We start from the raw sequence: 14,883 nt of genomic DNA on the forward strand, positions 1-14,883 counted from the left end.
CTAACGATTTTCGGCATCACACAGCTCTGCGTCTTTCCAACCGCAACAAGGCCAAAAACTCACCACATCTACATCACACCTCTTTCCTACTCGCAGGTATGTTCAAATGAATTGTGCGGCCGCGAAGATGGATTTTTTCAATTGGACATGGCGAAATTCCCCGCGGTTGTGGGATTTGGCGACCCAGACCAAACGATTCAAGACCCAAAATCGAACATCCAGCCGGCCAGACGTCACAACTCACTCGCTAACCTTTTACTTTGCAGCCCGTCTAGGATTACCCATATCACAAAATGGCTGACCCCCGTATCGAAGAGCTCCCTGACGAGGAGGTCCCCAAGACCCAGGTTGAGGATGCTGGCGACTCTTCTGAGTCTGAGGCCGGTGAGGAGGCCACCATCCCCGGCGGTGCTGCCGTCACCATCCACTCTCGCAACGAGAAGAAGGCCCGTAAGGCCATTGGCAAGCTCGGCCTGAAGCACGTTCCCGGCATCACTCGTGTCACTCTCCGCAGACCTAAGAACGTACGGCTCGCCTTCCCCGCATTCCGCTCGTGACGACACTGCGACAGTCGACGAGAAGAAAGGATGAAATATCAAGCATCAGAAGCTAACTTTACGCTCAGATCCTCTTCGTCGTCAACCAGCCCGATGTCTACCGCTCACCCTCCAGCAACACCTGGATGTACGTGCCAACATACCCCGCGAACTATTGAGGCTGAGATGTCAGCGGCTGACCCATTGGAATAGTATCTTCGGTGAGGCCAAGATCGAGGACCTGAACTCCCAGGCTCAGGCCTCCGCTGCCCAGCAGCTTGCTGCCGCTGAGGCTGCTGGTGGTGAGCACGCCGGTCACGACCACGACCACGATAAGGGCAAGGGCAAGGCCCCCGAGACGGAAGCTAAGAAGGAGGAGGAAGAGGATGACGGCGAGGAGGTTGATGAGGCCGGTCTTGAACCCAAGGACATTGACCTCGTCATGGCACAGGCCAACGTCTCCCGCAAGAAGGCCGTCAAGGCTCTACGGGAGAACGACAACGATATTGTCAACTCAATCATGGCGCTCAGCATATAAGCTGGCACCGAGTAATGTACGCTGTTAACGGCTGAATGTGTTTAGCCAGTGCGGTCGAATGTATTTCTGGGGTTTGGATTCAGGTTGATATTCCCTCGGATGTCCGTCCGGCTTCATAGTGTAAATCATTTAGTCCAAAAGCAAAATGAACGAACCACCACCCTTTTTGCAACGCTGTATACGGCCAGTATATTTTCCAAATAATAATTTTCGAGTTCGAAACAAGATTCATTGAAATTTAATTCCCAATGCCACTTTCGCGACTCTCATGATCAAGGTGTTCGCGTCAATTCGGAACACGGAAACATGGGAGTCACGTGATGGTCATACCCATCCCAAACCTTGCCGAATCAACCCTCATCCCGGAACGTCCAGCTTTGCACGTCAAACGTCTCCTTTAACCATCCCCCCTCCACCCCACCACTCAAAATGGCTGCCGTATGTTGCTTCAATACTTTTATCTTCAGTCTCGGTTTATATCGCGTTGGATTTGGCTCGCTAACCACCCGGCTTACAGCGTAGCGCCGCTCTCAAGATCGACTGGGTCAAGACGACCAGCTCCCTCGGCCTCCGCGGCCAGACCGCTGCCTCTCTGCAGGCTTTCAAGAAGCGTAACGACGATGCGCGCCGCAAGGTTCAGCTCCTTTCCGAGCAGCCTCAGACCATCGACTTCGCCCGTTACCGCAGCGTCCTGAAGAACCAGGCCGTCGTCGACGAGATCGAGAACCAGTTCAAGAACTTCAAGCCCGCCACCTACGATGTTGCCCGCCAGCTGAAGGCCATTGATGCCTTCGAGTCCCAGGCTGTCCAGAGCGCTGAGCAGACCAAGGGCAAGGTTGAGGCTGAACTCCGCAACCTCGAGAAGACCCTTGAGAACATCGAGACCGCCCGTCCCTTCGATGAACTCACTGTTGTATGCTCCCCCCATATAGATCACATTTCTGTTGGAATTTCTGGGCGTGATTTATTAACTTGTTCACTTTAGGACGAGGTTGCTGCCGCTCAGCCCGAGATTGACGAGAAGACCGCCTCCCTTGTCTCCAAGGGCCGATGGATGCCCGCCGGATACAAGGTTAGTTCCCGTTATAGACATACCAATATTATCGCAACTTTTTGCAATTTACTGACTCTTTCATCTAGGAACGCTTCGGCGACATGTCCGTCGTTTAAATTGGCGCATCCCTTGTATCACTTTTTTGTTACCCTTATCCCTCGACCAATTTCATCACACGACAACTATTTCCTTCCAGTCAAGCGTATTTAGCTCTATACCTGGCAGTGTGATCCGGTTGTCGGGTTGTGTATAGAACCTGTTCAATTTAGAAGTTATTTTGACGTATATCAAATCGTAGTCATGAGTGTCTTCACTGGGCCGATGTTTGATGCTTAGTTTGCCCCTTACCACTAATCTTGACTTGTGCGTACTTATCGGCAACTAGACCATGAAGGTGTTGTATTTGCGTGAAACGGTTTACATTATTCGTTCCTTGACCAGTATACAAGTATATCAAGACATCAACAACAATCGTCTCTTCGAGGTCTTGCCCCCGGCGGAAAAGCAACTCAAACCAGGGCAGTGACTATAATGCCTACCAATGTAGTTTAAACTGCTTTTATATTTATAATAAAGTCAGACACAACGCCGACAAGCCTAGAGTAGCTGCCTTAGTACATTGAGGTCGCAAGGACGGGCGAAGGAAGCGTTGAGGCCCTCGCGTTACCCCTATTCCCTTCAAAAGTATATGAGTGGTTGTCCTAAGTAGGCGCCGCAGAATATAAGAGGGCCCCGACCGAACAAAACCTCTAAATCCAGGCGCGATATACTGAAGTCGAGGTTGTCTTTATACCGAGATGGGAAGGTTGGTCGGCCGGACCAAATTCTCGGCGCTGATAGGCCAGCCCTTTCCCGAGGGTTCCGCCCCCCAAACCCTGCCCCGACGCACTAAAAATCAATTTTGCACATTTTCTACCTGTACTGACCAAAGCGGGAATCCGACAACGACATCGCATCCTCAACTCGTCCACCCTCCCTCGTTCAATTTCAGCAAATCCAGCTTTCCCGGATTTCCTATCTGTCAAAATGGATGCCTCCAAGACTCCCACTAAGCTGGTGAAGGTGACCCGTGTCCTTGGCCGTACCGGTATGCAATCTCGATCGATACAAGAAAGAACCTCTGGCGGCTGGCGGCGACGACCACGGCGGCGGCATGTTGATGCTCGTCGGAGCGCCGCTGGTCTAGGAGGACATGACAATGATATGGAGGCTAATGGGCTTGAATTATAGGTTCTCGCGGTGGTGTCACCCAGGTGCGCGTCGAGTTCATGGATGACCAGACCCGTTCTATCATCCGTAACGTCAAGGGACCCGGTACGTCTACAATATCTTATTTGCGACCTGAAGAACAACCCAAACCGACGGGCGAAGGAAATACATGAATTGTGTGAAGGGACATACTAATAGGGAATTTTTCTTCAGTCCGTGTCGACGACATCCTCTGCCTGCTCGAATCCGAACGTGAGGCCCGCCGTCTCCGGTAAACGCAGTGAACGTGAAAACGACGTGGGAGGCAACAAAAATGGAAGAATGAAGGACGAGTTCGGGTTCTGGTTCGGTTTCAATTGCGCATGGTTATGGGGGAAATATTCGATTGTACGGATACCTACCGATGGGAATTGCGGCGCCATGAATAATGAATTCATGATGGCGGAAACGGAGCCATTCGGACCTTTAATTTCTGTTTGCTAGAGATCCAGGAATCTTATGAGAATCACATCCTGATTTTCTTCCTTCATCTTTTCTTTTGCCCCTCTCGAATGGCCGTGCCTTCGATGCACTGTTTTGTGGTTGAGGTGGAGGATATTATACCGTCGGTCGACACTGGTTATGGACTAGGTTTCTACCTTGTCTCGCTCTGATCCGACATTGGTCAAATTGGGGAACCCTTCACACTGTCCACAGACTGGCCCCTTGATACCAACCCCATGTTCTCGACCAGCCACGGTCAATGACCACCGTCCACCGCGGTTTTACCCATCACCCAACTGCGTGAGCCGGCCACTCTCCCAACCCGATAAGCGCCCATACCAAGTACCACAGCCTTACAGCTTGTGGCATCGTAAGCCTGTAGCCATCACAGTACGACATTTTGGACCGGTGTTGTAAAACCCAAATGGCCGTATGTGTTCATAACGCAAGTAGCATGCCTGCAGTTAACGTAAGCTGCCGTCAACTAGAGCCTGGTCTAGGCTCTTGTACATCTCAATATGGATCCACTACCTAGATGCACATGCCGACAGATACGATGTGCGCATGATAAGAAACCTATTAGGTGATCTGACCCAGCCTATGATGATGGTCTTTCATAGGCCTAGAAACTATCTGGCCCAAGTAAAAGATGACTATGGAGGGATACTTTTCGAGTGGGAAGGCATAGTAGGATAGTAGGACGTTGAAGTGTCTATTGACTTGGACCAAGAGACTAAAGAGGATATCATATCGTACAGCCATTGTCCCCGCTTCCCATAAAGCAAACCAAATAAAAGCCATTGCGTTTCCAGCGCAAAACAGGGGTACTGTCGTATACTAGACTTAAAATAACAAAAGGAAGTTCAAGAAAAGAAGAAAAACCAGAGAAGGGCATCAAGTCATCACTCATATCCATGCAGACCGATATACAAGCCCGTCACAGTCTAACGACAAATTGGGCTAATAAACTGCCCGCGATCGATGATGCGTCCTTCCTGTGCCCCGCCTTCTCCGTCCGCAATACCCGCAGGTAAGGCATGAGACGAGGACACCGAGGACTGAAACGATTCCGTTGATGACGACCTTAATACCAGTTGCAATCGCGTTCACGACGCCCATGATGCATGCACCGATGGAGCGGAAGAGGTCCCCTATCTGTAGTGGATAAGTTAGAAAAGGGTTCTAAGACGAAGTGTACAGTAAAATTGATAGACGTACGCAAGAAAAGACGGCGCCCATTTTGGTGATTGAGTTGGGTGGTGGTTTATTTCTGTTTTAGAGACTTGGAGCTCGGAGAGGGCGGTTGAGAGCTATTTGGAGAAGTGGTATTATTGTTTGAATAGCTTGAAGATGCAGGAGAATGTGTTGATTGTTCGTAAGGAAGCATGGTGGTAGCTGTGAGAGTTCGAGCGTCTGAGGTATATATACTACTTGAAGAAAATATATATAGAGCAGTCCTCATTAAATGCAGGATGACGTTGAAGTAAGTGATAGGCAAGGGCTGGTATAGACAATGAAGGAGAAATGACGATATGTTGTTGGTCACACAGCTGCAAAAGAAGTTATATGGAAGGAGAGAATCCTGTACCTCAACCCTGAACCTGAAAATGTCTGGCTTGATTCCGTCATAGCGACGCCTTCAATCCGGTCCTGAGCGACCTTTGGCCGAATCATGCAGGGAATTGTGGAACCCCTGCGGTATGAGATGGCTGTCAATTCCAGCACGGGTGACGGGACAAGTTAATACGTATTGCCACCAAAACGCCTCTGAAATGCTGATCTGCGCCATCTTACAATTCACAACAAGTCTTGGAGATGTTCGCAATTTGATATGTATGACGTCACGAAATATCAGCCAAAAAGGGCTAGTGCTAGGGCTGCAGGGTGTTTCCAAAAATGGATATCACATGACAAACCCTAATTTCCGTTTCGGGATGCATCTGTTTTCTATCTTCCAGTGTTAGTTGGCAAGAGCTCTACTGTCCACACCAAGCACCCAAACGGCTGGGATACCAGTCATGCCTTGTACCGATGTTTGAAATGACACGACGACTCTAGCAAGGCATGCTTACGCCAATTAAGACACGCGGGCGCAGGAAGAGACCTTGGGCCGCCAGTGATGGCGCCCCCAAGCCGATAGCATCTGGACCAAAGGGTGGGAGACCCATGCTATCACTACAAGCCAAGCATGCCAGATCTCAGTATTCAGGTATTAAGCGGGCCCGGCTTCTCGTGGCTGGACGACCGCCGCCGAAACCTCGAAACAAATTATCCAGACTGGAGTCTCTTCCGGTGGAGTTGATTGAGAAGATCTTCCTGTACTCCCTGAATGTGAATTTGCCACGATGCTCACAGTCTATTTCTGCCGCTGTTTCTAGCGAGCGAGTTTACCGCGCGCTGACGCTGCTGGCACTCTGGGATGATTCATACGCGCAAAGATCGCTTACGGCCGGGGATCCAGCGATACCCGAAAGCCCAAGTACACCCGAAGTCGCAGCTGCAGTTACCAGTGAAACAGAGATATCGAGACTGCTGAGGCCGTTGGACTACGTCCCGTTGCTGCGGAATGAGCGCAAGCATCTTCAAACCAACGTCCTTCGTTGCCGATGGTGTACGATTGAGCGACTACTGTCCTATCTTCCAGACCTGATGCGCTTGACTGTTCAGCGACATTGGCTCAGCGCAGGTTTTCAGATGACCAGTGATTCACTGGATAATCTTCGTCTTCTGCTGGCCCAGAAGAACGATACATGCAGCTTCAAGGGCACCGATAAAGACGAAAACCATTACACGTTGTCGATTACGCCCTTTGTGTCGATAACTGTTACATGCCTTGAAACAGAGAAGCAAACAACCCATCCAATTATTGGTGTTTTGGAGATTCCTGACAAACTTTTGAGCGGCACGGCGGCGGGTTTTAGCGAGAACCACGCTCGCTTCCTCGAGATCGTTCGTATAGCGAGTGGATTTAACCGCTCGGATGTAGCGTCGATTGATATTACTTTTTCTCGCGAAGCAATCCAACAAGGTATCCACACGGCTTTGATAGAGCATTACGCTGATGCGTTAACGACTCTCCTGAAAATCGATGAGTACACCTTCCGCGGTGAGAACACGTCAGCAACCCAAACTCTTCCTTATATGATACCACCGGAACATTTCCGTACTGCTGTTCGCGTTGCGCGCGATGACCCTAAATTCTTTAACCTTCTACTCCGCGCGAGCGCCGAATCTCTTCCTGCGGATGACTCGGAGATCACGCAGTGGGCAATGGAATTGGGTGGCTCATTTGGGCCGTGGCTACTGGATTTCATGCTGCAGCTACCGGAGCGGATTAAGGCAGCAACTAATGACCCTGTTAATGGGTCGATGTTTTACCTCGGTGGCATGGCTACGCAGCTTCCGATAGCACTTCGATATCTTCGCGATGTCCTGGGGCTGGAGGGACTGGATAAGTGGATGGGAGAGTCGCCCTATGATTTTGTAAGCGAATGGGTCGTGAGAGGCTGAGTTCGACCGAATTTACTCTGTTACTGCCAGCTTTTAGATGGTCGACTTACAAACGGAAGGGATATCCAACCGCGTACGTTCAATGGCATATTCATGGCACCATGCCCATGGGGACTTATTGTTATTTGTTTGCGAGCCCAACATTCCAACTATTCGATCTACGAAGTCAAAGTAGATACGAATGTATCGACCCAGTAAGGTTCCGCCAATAAAATACGACAATCTTCGATAAGTTCAAAAGCCAAATTATGGCCCATGGCCGCGAACGTTGCCCAGCTTCCTTGTTGTATTCCAACAAAACATCCTGGAAGTGTCAAGTGGGCTTGTATATTACGCCGCGCACCCACCTGTAAACATCATGATGATCAACAATCCTAAACCTAATCGTGTTTCTGGTCTAACGCTCCATCTACATAGAGACCCAGATGATCAGAGGCATGGGACTAATCGGCCTGACAGGTAGAATGTTACTCAGTCGGAGGTTTAGAAGCCTGAGTTCTTCTTTATAGACAAGAGAGCTGCATTCAGAGATACATTTGTCACGGATTTCTTTGACTCGAGAGAGTCGGAGGGTGCCTGGATTGTCGTACGGTATTTGGTTACTGGGAAGATGGTGTGACTCTGCATGGCCATATTTCTTCACAGCAGCTTGCTGGGAGGTCGTTGGCGTGGTTGGATGGGATTTACAGTCGGGATTCTAAGGATTCCTGGCATGGGGAGACCTAGAAAAGAGTAACAAAGTGGGTATAGAGGCCATGGGAATTATCCTTGGCTTGTTGTCGTAATGTCTAATGAAGAGCGTCAATCTTGGGAAACCTAACTGCATGTGTTTATCTATGTATTAGATCGATTAAATTAAGGTATATAGTACTAGAATACAGACGATCGAAGTCTTGAACGTCTTTACATATTTCCCAACAACCTGAAAATCCCCTTCACCCGTCCGGCAAGTGTAAGCTGGTAACCTGTCTCAACAACTCCTTTGCACATCTCGAACGCGCCCTTCCCATTCTGTTTATCACTATCACCTTTCTGAATAGGGTAGTCGACTCTCGGTGGGATGCGAGTAGCCATGACCCTCGGAAACCGATCCACGCAAACCGCCTTGATATTACTCACGCCGCGAAGACCCTCTTCACCAGCAAAACGACCGTATCCGGACCCCTTGATTCCGCCAAACGGCAGTTGCACAGCGTAATAGCTTCCGAAGTCGTTGACGGAAACCATGCCGGCCTTGATGCCGCGTACGCAGGCATTGACGTCGCGGGTGTTGTAGCCGAAGACGGAGGCGCCGAGGCCGTAGTCCGTGGAGTTTGCAATTTCGATGGCGTCTGACACGGAGGTAGCGCGCATCATGAGAAAGACGGGGGCGAAAAGCTCGGTTTGCGCAATCTGCATGGACGGGGTGACGTCTGCGATAAGGGTGGGTGCGAAGTAGTGGCCGAGAGTGTGGTGTGGGTGGGCGAAACGTTTACCACCGGTGATGAGACGAGCGCCTTGTTTCACTGCGTCGTCAATTAAGGATTCGAGGCGAGTGAATGAGGCCGGGGAGATCATGGCACCCACGTCGGGGGCGCCGGGCTTTCCGTGGGGATTGTTGGGTTTGGTGTCTAGGAGGATCGAGCCGAGGCGCAGAGTCTTGATGCGTGAGGATACGGTTTCTAGGAGTTTGCTGTAGACGCCAGGGAGAGCAATAACCCGCTCCACGCCGATACAGTTTTGGCCAGCAGATTGGAAGACACCGCGCATGAGAACTGAAGCAATAGACGATACCTCGCTGACAGTTCTGCTATCATCCAAGATAACAGACGGGTCTTTTCCACCTAGTTCGACCGTGACTGGTATCAATGCCTTTGCTGCAGACTCGCAAACTTTGTGCGCCACCGGCTTCGAGCCGATGAAAGTCATCTGGGAGATACCGGGGTGAGAAGTCAATACATCCGCAACCTTAGGCAAGCAGACAACGCTTTGAACAAGATCGCGAGGATGGCCACAGCTTTCCAAAGCGCTCCGAATAACTTCCAGATAATAAGCCGACGACCACGCAGTCTGCTCAGAAGGCTTCACCACAATTCCATTACCAGCAAAGATTGCGCTGATCACCGGCCCAATGAAGTTATGGAAGGGGTAGTTCCAAGAAACACACGCCGACACAACACCAAGGGGTTCGTAAATGACCTGGTTTTTCTTATACATCATGAGGAAATTCGTAGATCGCGAGTCCGGGATCAACGCCTTTTCACCGTGATCAATTGTCCATTTCAGTTTCTCCGCGGTTACGAGCGTTTCGCCAAACGTTGCGTCGACTTTAGTCTTTCCAGAGTCCAGGCAGGCAGCGACCACGATTTCATCTTGGTGGTCCAGTACATATCTGCGAAACGAACCGTCAATTCCCATCTTATGGACAAGGGTTGCCATAATGCAAAACATACTTAAGCAAAGTCTTCAGCACCCTCCGTCTTTCCGCAAAGGTAGTGCTAGCCCATTGTTCTTGGGCTCTCTTCGCCGCATTTACGGCCCGATCAACATCGTCTGGTGTCGCAGGCTTGATCCCGGTACCAAGTACTCGTCCGTCTGCGGGGCAATAACTCATAATTCGGTTCTCGTTCCATTGCTATAAATACGTAACAGGTTAGCTCAATCCATTGGCAAGGAAACAGCTGGCGAATGGAATTCGGGGTGCACATTTGGACGAAACTCACCCCGCGAATTTGTCCCTCAATTATTTGTCTCTCCTCACTCCCCTCCGGAAGATCCTCCCATTTTGTTCCGGTCCAGTCATCGCTTATCTCAGGTGGATTAGATACGGTGAATGACACGGGCGACTCCCTGCTACATGCGACGAAGAGATAGCCTAGGAGCACGGCGCTGAGTGAAAGGGCGGCGATACCGAGCGTGCGGGTTTGACTCTGGATTTGCTCCGCGAGTGGCAGGAGGGCTGGAGGAATGTACGGAGTTAGACACTCCATTTTGACGCGCACACAAGAATAATTGGGCGGAAAGGCTTGTGTGAGGCCGGCGTTGGGGTAATTGCTAGGGAAAAGGCACTCGTCCACTCGAGACCCAAAAAGTGGTTCGATGTTTTTGATCTGCACCTCCGATGCGCCGGGCACGTGCCAGCGATTGGTCTACAGTACTGTTTGACAGCTTTCATTAAAATTATTATTATTCACGGAGTATTTATCTCATAAGGATAGCAAATTTTCAAATTAGAATTAAAACGTTTGATCATTACTTTGTGTGAGTAGTCAGTTGACATGAATCCCGTATACATCTTGGCTGTACCCTTCTGGCCTAGATATATATTGAAAAAATACACAATCATTTCGACTTCTGACGAGTTTTAGACTTCTTACTCACTTTCTCTACCTTAACAGGCGCGCCTTTTCTTTTCCCCGTTCTTGTCACAAGATGATCTATAACACATCCTTCGTCCCAACCAGCGGAGGATTGACCTGTGATAGCTCGACACCGGGGACAGGACTTCCCATGGCGGATAAAAAGCTGATGAAGCGAATACTTGAGATGATCGGGGATGCGTACCTCCAGATGACTGAAAGCCGTAATTTCGGTCGCCTTTTCCGGAGGCACCCAGTTGAGCCACTTGGATAGGCGAAAGATATGGGTGTCAACAGCGAAACACGGTCTCTTTAGGCAAAACAACGAGACACAAGCCGCAGTCTTGGGTCCGATTCCGGGATACTTCACCAGTTCTTCCATGACGTCCTGGGTCTTGAAACTGTGTAGATGATTGAGGGAGAGAAAGTTCTGGTCTGCACACGCGATCTCATACTTCTTTTCACCCTCAGGCTTGTCGATGAGCGGTTTGAGCGACTCGTCGCTGTCTTCGCCTTTGACAAAAATATCCCGTCGTTCTTGATTCTCCTTGTAGACCATATCCAGTATCGCCTTCAGATTCTTGCTCTTGATATCAGCCAGTCCACCCGACTTGATTGCCTCAAACACATCTTTCACCGACGCGCGGCGAACGGCATCCCAGTTCACGCTCCCCTTGCCAATTCCGTCTTCAAGAACACCGAATTTCTTAACGAGGCCGTTAAACGCCATAGCAGAGTTGTTTCCAGTTGTGGCTCCGCTAAGCAAAGTGCGGATAAGGGCATCAAGCACAGATGGCACCTCGCCACAACCAGTAACGGTCAGCGACGGCTCAGGAATAGTTTCAGGCGGAGTGATTTCTCCATGGATGCTGGATAAAAGCTTATTGACTTCTTCACATTCCTCTGGGGTTGGACGGCTCCAGTCGGGAAAGGGAGTAATGCCAGGTGTCAGTCCATAGGCGGCCTTTTTTGCTCGCTTCTTTTCTGCTGGAAGTTCTGCAAGGGTCTCCTTGGTTTTGTCGACTGTTTTCGGCAGGCCATCTGGAAGAGAATCCACAGCCTCTCTTTTGATTTCCGTCTTAGACTTGTTGTTGATTTGGCCATCGTTCTTGCGAAGTGTAGGCACTGAACCGAGATTATGAGGGAGTTCATTGATATCACTGGGTATCGGAGCAGTTTTCATCTTCCGGGACTGTTTCGGTTTCTTTTGTGGTTCGCTAGTAGAGTCCGCCTGGGGAATTACATCAGGTTGTTGCCGTGGTGTGGTTCTTGATCGTGTGACCCTTCTGGAGGGCTGAGGCGACGGGCCATTAGCGGCTGTATCGTGCGTTTGAGATGCAGTTTGCCCCAGTTCAACTGCGAGTAGCGCAGCTTCTCGAACCGCTCTAGAACGGGTAGGACGGGCCATTTGAACTGATAAAATCACAAGAGGACGAGATGCTGGAATGGAGAACAGGAAAAAGCCAATGACGCAAGCGGGAATCCCGCGGTTCCTGACCAGCGCTGAACTTTTAAGTTCAATTTGGGTAGGCTACAAACGCACGACAAGAATGATTAGGGACGATGAAAGTTGATGCAGGAAACAACGATGAAATAGTTTTCTAAAAGAACAATTCCGACAACTAGTACTTACATCCATATCACCATCACATGATTCCAAGATAGCCAGTGTAGGCATCAACCTCTAATTTTTATTTCTCTATGGGATAGAAATGGGAATATTCGTATGTACATCTCTAGTCATATCTTTCGTATGTTTGGAATATCGTTAAATGGCCCCTTCCGTAACCTTTTATCTAGCTCTCAAAACTCCAAGACTCCAGACTTTAAAGATACCCCGGATGGGGCGAACGGCGATTAAAAGATTTGACTAGTGGTGATCGCCGATGTTGTGGATGCTGATGTCCATTCGGTCCTTGACCTTGGGAGGCTCTTCCTCCTCAGGTTGTCGCGACCGGGTAGAGGCCAAAATGCCGACCTTGGGCACATCCGATTCACTGGGGTCCCCAGCAGGTACAAGGTCACCGCTGTTAGACACCTTAACACCATTCGCAGCAATTTGGAAGTCCTTCTCACTAGCGAAACCGTGCGTAACGGCTTCCTTGGCACGGTCCACTGCTTTGATCTTCCGGCCCTCACCCCGGATTTTCTCCAGGTGTTCAAAGTAGCCTTCTGAAACTGGAGTAACGTAGCTGCCACAGAAAACGCCAACTTCAAAGTTGCGCGGTTCTTCTAGCCCGTTCTCCTGAGCGATTTCAGCGCAAGCACCCTTCAGGTCATCCAGTGTTTGGAAGATAACACTGTCCGCACCCATGAGCTTAGCGATCGTCGCAGCATCCCGGTTGTGTGCAACCAGTTCGTGAGGGGAGGCAAGATCAATTCCATAAATATGCGCGTGACTGTCGGAAGTTAGCAATTAGAAACATAGGGAGGGATAGAATAATAGACTTGACGTACGTAATTTCTGGAGCGCAGCTGGCAAAGTAAACCTTTTTCGCGCCGGCTTCACGGGCCATGGTGACAATTTCCCTACTCGTTGTTCCGCGCACGATACTATCGTCGACTAAAAGAACATTTCGGTCCTTGAACTCGGCTTGCATAGCATTCAGCTTACGGCGAACACCCTTCTGCCGAGTTTTTTGTTCCGGCATGATGAAGGTACGGAAGACGTAGCGGTTCTTAACAAAGCCCTGGCAGTAAGGCTTGTCGAGATACCGCGCAACAGCAGCAGCTGAGGTTGTCGAGGTCTCAGGAATGGGGATGACGACGTCAATGTCCTTGACGACCTCCGGGCCGAGGGCCTGGAGGATCCTGGCGGCAAGGCGATCACCCATCCGTTGACGACTGCGGTAGACGCTAATGCCGTCGATGACGGAATCAGGTCTGGCAAAGTATACGTACTCAAAAATGTCTGGAGCGTACGCCTTGCGGGGAGCTACTTGACGGAAGACAGGCTTGCTGCCCTTCTCAATCAAAACAGCCTCACCGGGTTGAATATCACGGATATCCGTGAACCCAAGCTGGTGCAGAGCAACAGACTCAGATGCCATCATGTAATCCGTGCCTGGACCGTCAAGTGAGGGTCTGGAGCCAAGGACTAGAGGACGGATACCATACGAGTCGCGGAAACCCAAGATACCAAAACCTAACGGAGTAAGCTACTTGATCATATAGCACAAGGGTTTGAGAGACTTACCTGCCAGCATTGCAGCACAAGCCCAACCGCCTTCGCAGCGCTGATACATTCTGCTCAGCGCGGCGAAGACATCTTCCTGGTTGACACGGGCCTTCTTGGTCTCACTCAACTCATCAGCGAAGATGTTCAGCATCAACTCGCTGTCACTGTCGGTATTGATGTGACGGTGAGCCTCGAAATCCAAGTGTCTCTTTAGCTCGGGAGCGTTGATGAGGTTTCCATTGTGGGCGAGGCAAATGCCGTACGGGCTGTTCACGTAGAAAGGCTGAGCCTCAGCATTTGCACTGCTACCTGCAGTAGGATATCTCAGGTGGCCGATTCCCATGTAACCTGGGAGGTCTGCCACCCTCGCGCCGTCGTTGAAAACCTTGGCGGCCATTCCGTTGGCTTTGAGTTGGAAGATACGACCACCCGCCGCGCATGTTGCAATTCCAGCAGCATCTTGACCCCGATCTGACCACGAAAGCAAGATCAGTTATGCTGTCCACTCCAAATGCCGTAGACTTAACCAGGAACTTACGTTGTAAAAGGTAGAGGGCCTCATGGAGGTCAATGGCGGCGGAGGAGCTCGGGTTCGCCTGTATCAAGGCAATGATACCACACATCTTGCTAAACTGATAGTCTTACTACAAGCCAGTGCAATTGTTAGCAAAAATGCACACAGCTCAAGCCAATGAAGAGAAGAGCAGAAAAATATAGTTATGGTCAGGCCGGAAAGTGTCCGCAAGAATGCTTAGGAAGTCTAACATCTATAAAAAAACGGAAAGATCATCATAAAGGAGGAGAGCGAAGAATGAAACGTCTGAAATCAGGACCAAATACACTTACAAGATGAAGCAGAGGGGTAAATCCTGAGCACAACGTGTGGTGGGGTATGGTGGGAAAAACCAAAGTTGGTTGAGGGAGCGACGTCGGAGTTAGAACTCTGTTATGAAGACATAACAAGGGAGACGATAAGCTCTGTAAAAAGGGACCTGGGACAGGAATGAAGCCCAGGGTCAGGACTCAGGACCACGGAG

The 14,883-nt window shown here is 50.1% G+C and overlaps 7 protein-coding genes across 7 annotated transcripts; 4 read left to right on the forward strand and 3 right to left on the reverse strand.

Moving 5' to 3' along the window:
• Positions 1-11: 11 nt before the first annotated feature.
• Positions 12-1,302, forward strand: ASPSYDRAFT_48078 (nascent polypeptide-associated complex subunit alpha). The gene is made up of 3 exons (XM_040847563.1): positions 12-524; positions 626-684; positions 747-1,302. Exons 1-3 carry the CDS (start codon positions 294-296, stop codon positions 1,072-1,074), a joined length of 618 nt encoding a protein of 205 aa, XP_040699637.1. The 5' UTR covers positions 12-293; the 3' UTR covers positions 1,075-1,302.
• Positions 1,303-1,491: 189 nt separating this feature from the next.
• On the forward strand, positions 1,492-2,623 carry ASPSYDRAFT_48080 (F1F0 ATP synthase subunit d). Its single transcript, XM_040847564.1, has 4 exons — positions 1,492-1,512; positions 1,592-1,987; positions 2,060-2,146; positions 2,215-2,623. Exons 1-4 carry the CDS (start codon positions 1,504-1,506, stop codon positions 2,242-2,244), a joined length of 522 nt encoding a protein of 173 aa, XP_040699638.1. The 5' UTR covers positions 1,492-1,503; the 3' UTR covers positions 2,245-2,623.
• Positions 2,624-3,098: 475 nt separating this feature from the next.
• ASPSYDRAFT_48082 (40S ribosomal protein eS28) lies at positions 3,099-3,846 on the forward strand. The gene is made up of 3 exons (XM_040847565.1): positions 3,099-3,215; positions 3,359-3,442; positions 3,551-3,846. Exons 1-3 carry the CDS (start codon positions 3,155-3,157, stop codon positions 3,610-3,612), a joined length of 207 nt encoding a protein of 68 aa, XP_040699639.1. The 5' UTR covers positions 3,099-3,154; the 3' UTR covers positions 3,613-3,846.
• A 588-nt stretch (positions 3,847-4,434) lies between these two features.
• Positions 4,435-5,059, reverse strand: ASPSYDRAFT_207424 (uncharacterized protein; the record flags this gene model as incomplete). Its single annotated transcript, XM_040843919.1, has 2 exons — positions 4,435-4,971; positions 5,035-5,059. 2 exons carry the CDS (start codon positions 5,057-5,059, stop codon positions 4,781-4,783), a joined length of 216 nt encoding a protein of 71 aa, XP_040699640.1. The 3' UTR covers positions 4,435-4,780.
• An 825-nt stretch (positions 5,060-5,884) lies between these two features.
• ASPSYDRAFT_157274 (uncharacterized protein) lies at positions 5,885-7,330 on the forward strand (the record flags this gene model as incomplete). The annotated part of the gene is made up of 2 exons (XM_040842624.1): positions 5,885-6,506; positions 6,597-7,330. The coding sequence occupies 2 exons, from the start codon at positions 5,885-5,887 to the stop codon at positions 7,328-7,330; spliced, it is 1,356 nt and encodes a 451-aa protein (XP_040699641.1).
• A 793-nt stretch (positions 7,331-8,123) lies between these two features.
• Positions 8,124-10,377, reverse strand: ASPSYDRAFT_48086 (aldehyde dehydrogenase family protein). Its single transcript, XM_040847566.1, has 3 exons — positions 10,033-10,377; positions 9,763-9,944; positions 8,124-9,701 (listed from the first exon to the last, which is right to left on the reverse strand). The coding sequence occupies exons 1-3, from the start codon at positions 10,297-10,299 to the stop codon at positions 8,234-8,236; spliced, it is 1,917 nt and encodes a 638-aa protein (XP_040699642.1). The 5' UTR covers positions 10,300-10,377; the 3' UTR covers positions 8,124-8,233.
• A 274-nt stretch (positions 10,378-10,651) lies between these two features.
• Positions 10,652-14,762, reverse strand: ASPSYDRAFT_207430 (uncharacterized protein; the record flags this gene model as incomplete). Its single annotated transcript, XM_040843920.1, has 6 exons — positions 14,385-14,762; positions 13,865-14,317; positions 13,126-13,813; positions 12,590-13,067; positions 12,458-12,464; positions 10,652-12,081 (listed from the first exon to the last, which is right to left on the reverse strand). The coding sequence occupies exons 1-6, from the start codon at positions 14,467-14,469 to the stop codon at positions 10,652-10,654; spliced, it is 3,141 nt and encodes a 1,046-aa protein (XP_040699643.1). The 5' UTR covers positions 14,470-14,762.
• Between the last annotated feature and the right edge of the window lie 121 nt (positions 14,763-14,883).

This window comes from Aspergillus sydowii (genome assembly GCF_001890705.1).
Source record: "Aspergillus sydowii CBS 593.65 unplaced genomic scaffold ASPSYscaffold_10, whole genome shotgun sequence".
Classification (NCBI taxonomy): domain Eukaryota; kingdom Fungi; phylum Ascomycota; class Eurotiomycetes; order Eurotiales; family Aspergillaceae; genus Aspergillus; species Aspergillus sydowii.

What these genes read in the sequence shown, in the direction of transcription:
- ASPSYDRAFT_48078 (XM_040847563.1), top strand. Translation starts at nt 294, where the DNA reads ATGGCTGACCCCCGTATCGAAGAGCTCCCTGACGAGGAGGTCCCCAAG. An exon ending in CTCTCCGCAGACCTAAGAAC is followed by an intron (nt 525 to 625) that starts GTACGGCTCGCC and finishes CTTTACGCTCAG; the next exon opens with ATCCTCTTCGTCGTCAACCA. An exon ending in CCCTCCAGCAACACCTGGAT is followed by an intron (nt 685 to 746) that starts GTACGTGCCAAC and finishes GACCCATTGGAA; the next exon opens with TAGTATCTTCGGTGAGGCCA.
- ASPSYDRAFT_48080 (XM_040847564.1), top strand. An exon ending in CCTTCGATGAACTCACTGTT is followed by an intron (nt 1,988 to 2,059) that starts GTATGCTCCCCC and finishes TGTTCACTTTAG; the next exon opens with GACGAGGTTGCTGCCGCTCA. An exon ending in GGATGCCCGCCGGATACAAG is followed by an intron (nt 2,147 to 2,214) that starts GTTAGTTCCCGT and finishes TCTTTCATCTAG; the next exon opens with GAACGCTTCGGCGACATGTC.
- ASPSYDRAFT_48082 (XM_040847565.1), top strand. Translation starts at nt 3,155, where the DNA reads ATGGATGCCTCCAAGACTCCCACTAAGCTGGTGAAGGTGACCCGTGTC. An exon ending in CCGTGTCCTTGGCCGTACCG is followed by an intron (nt 3,216 to 3,358) that starts GTATGCAATCTC and finishes CTTGAATTATAG; the next exon opens with GTTCTCGCGGTGGTGTCACC. An exon ending in CCGTAACGTCAAGGGACCCG is followed by an intron (nt 3,443 to 3,550) that starts GTACGTCTACAA and finishes ATTTTTCTTCAG; the next exon opens with TCCGTGTCGACGACATCCTC.
- ASPSYDRAFT_48086 (XM_040847566.1), bottom strand. Translation starts at nt 10,299, where the DNA reads ATGGAGTGTCTAACTCCGTACATTCCTCCAGCCCTCCTGCCACTCGCG. An exon ending in TTGAGGGACAAATTCGCGGG is followed by an intron (nt 9,945 to 10,032) that starts GTGAGTTTCGTC and finishes ACGTATTTATAG; the next exon opens with CAATGGAACGAGAACCGAAT. An exon ending in GTGCTGAAGACTTTGCTTAA is followed by an intron (nt 9,702 to 9,762) that starts GTATGTTTTGCA and finishes TTCGTTTCGCAG; the next exon opens with ATATGTACTGGACCACCAAG.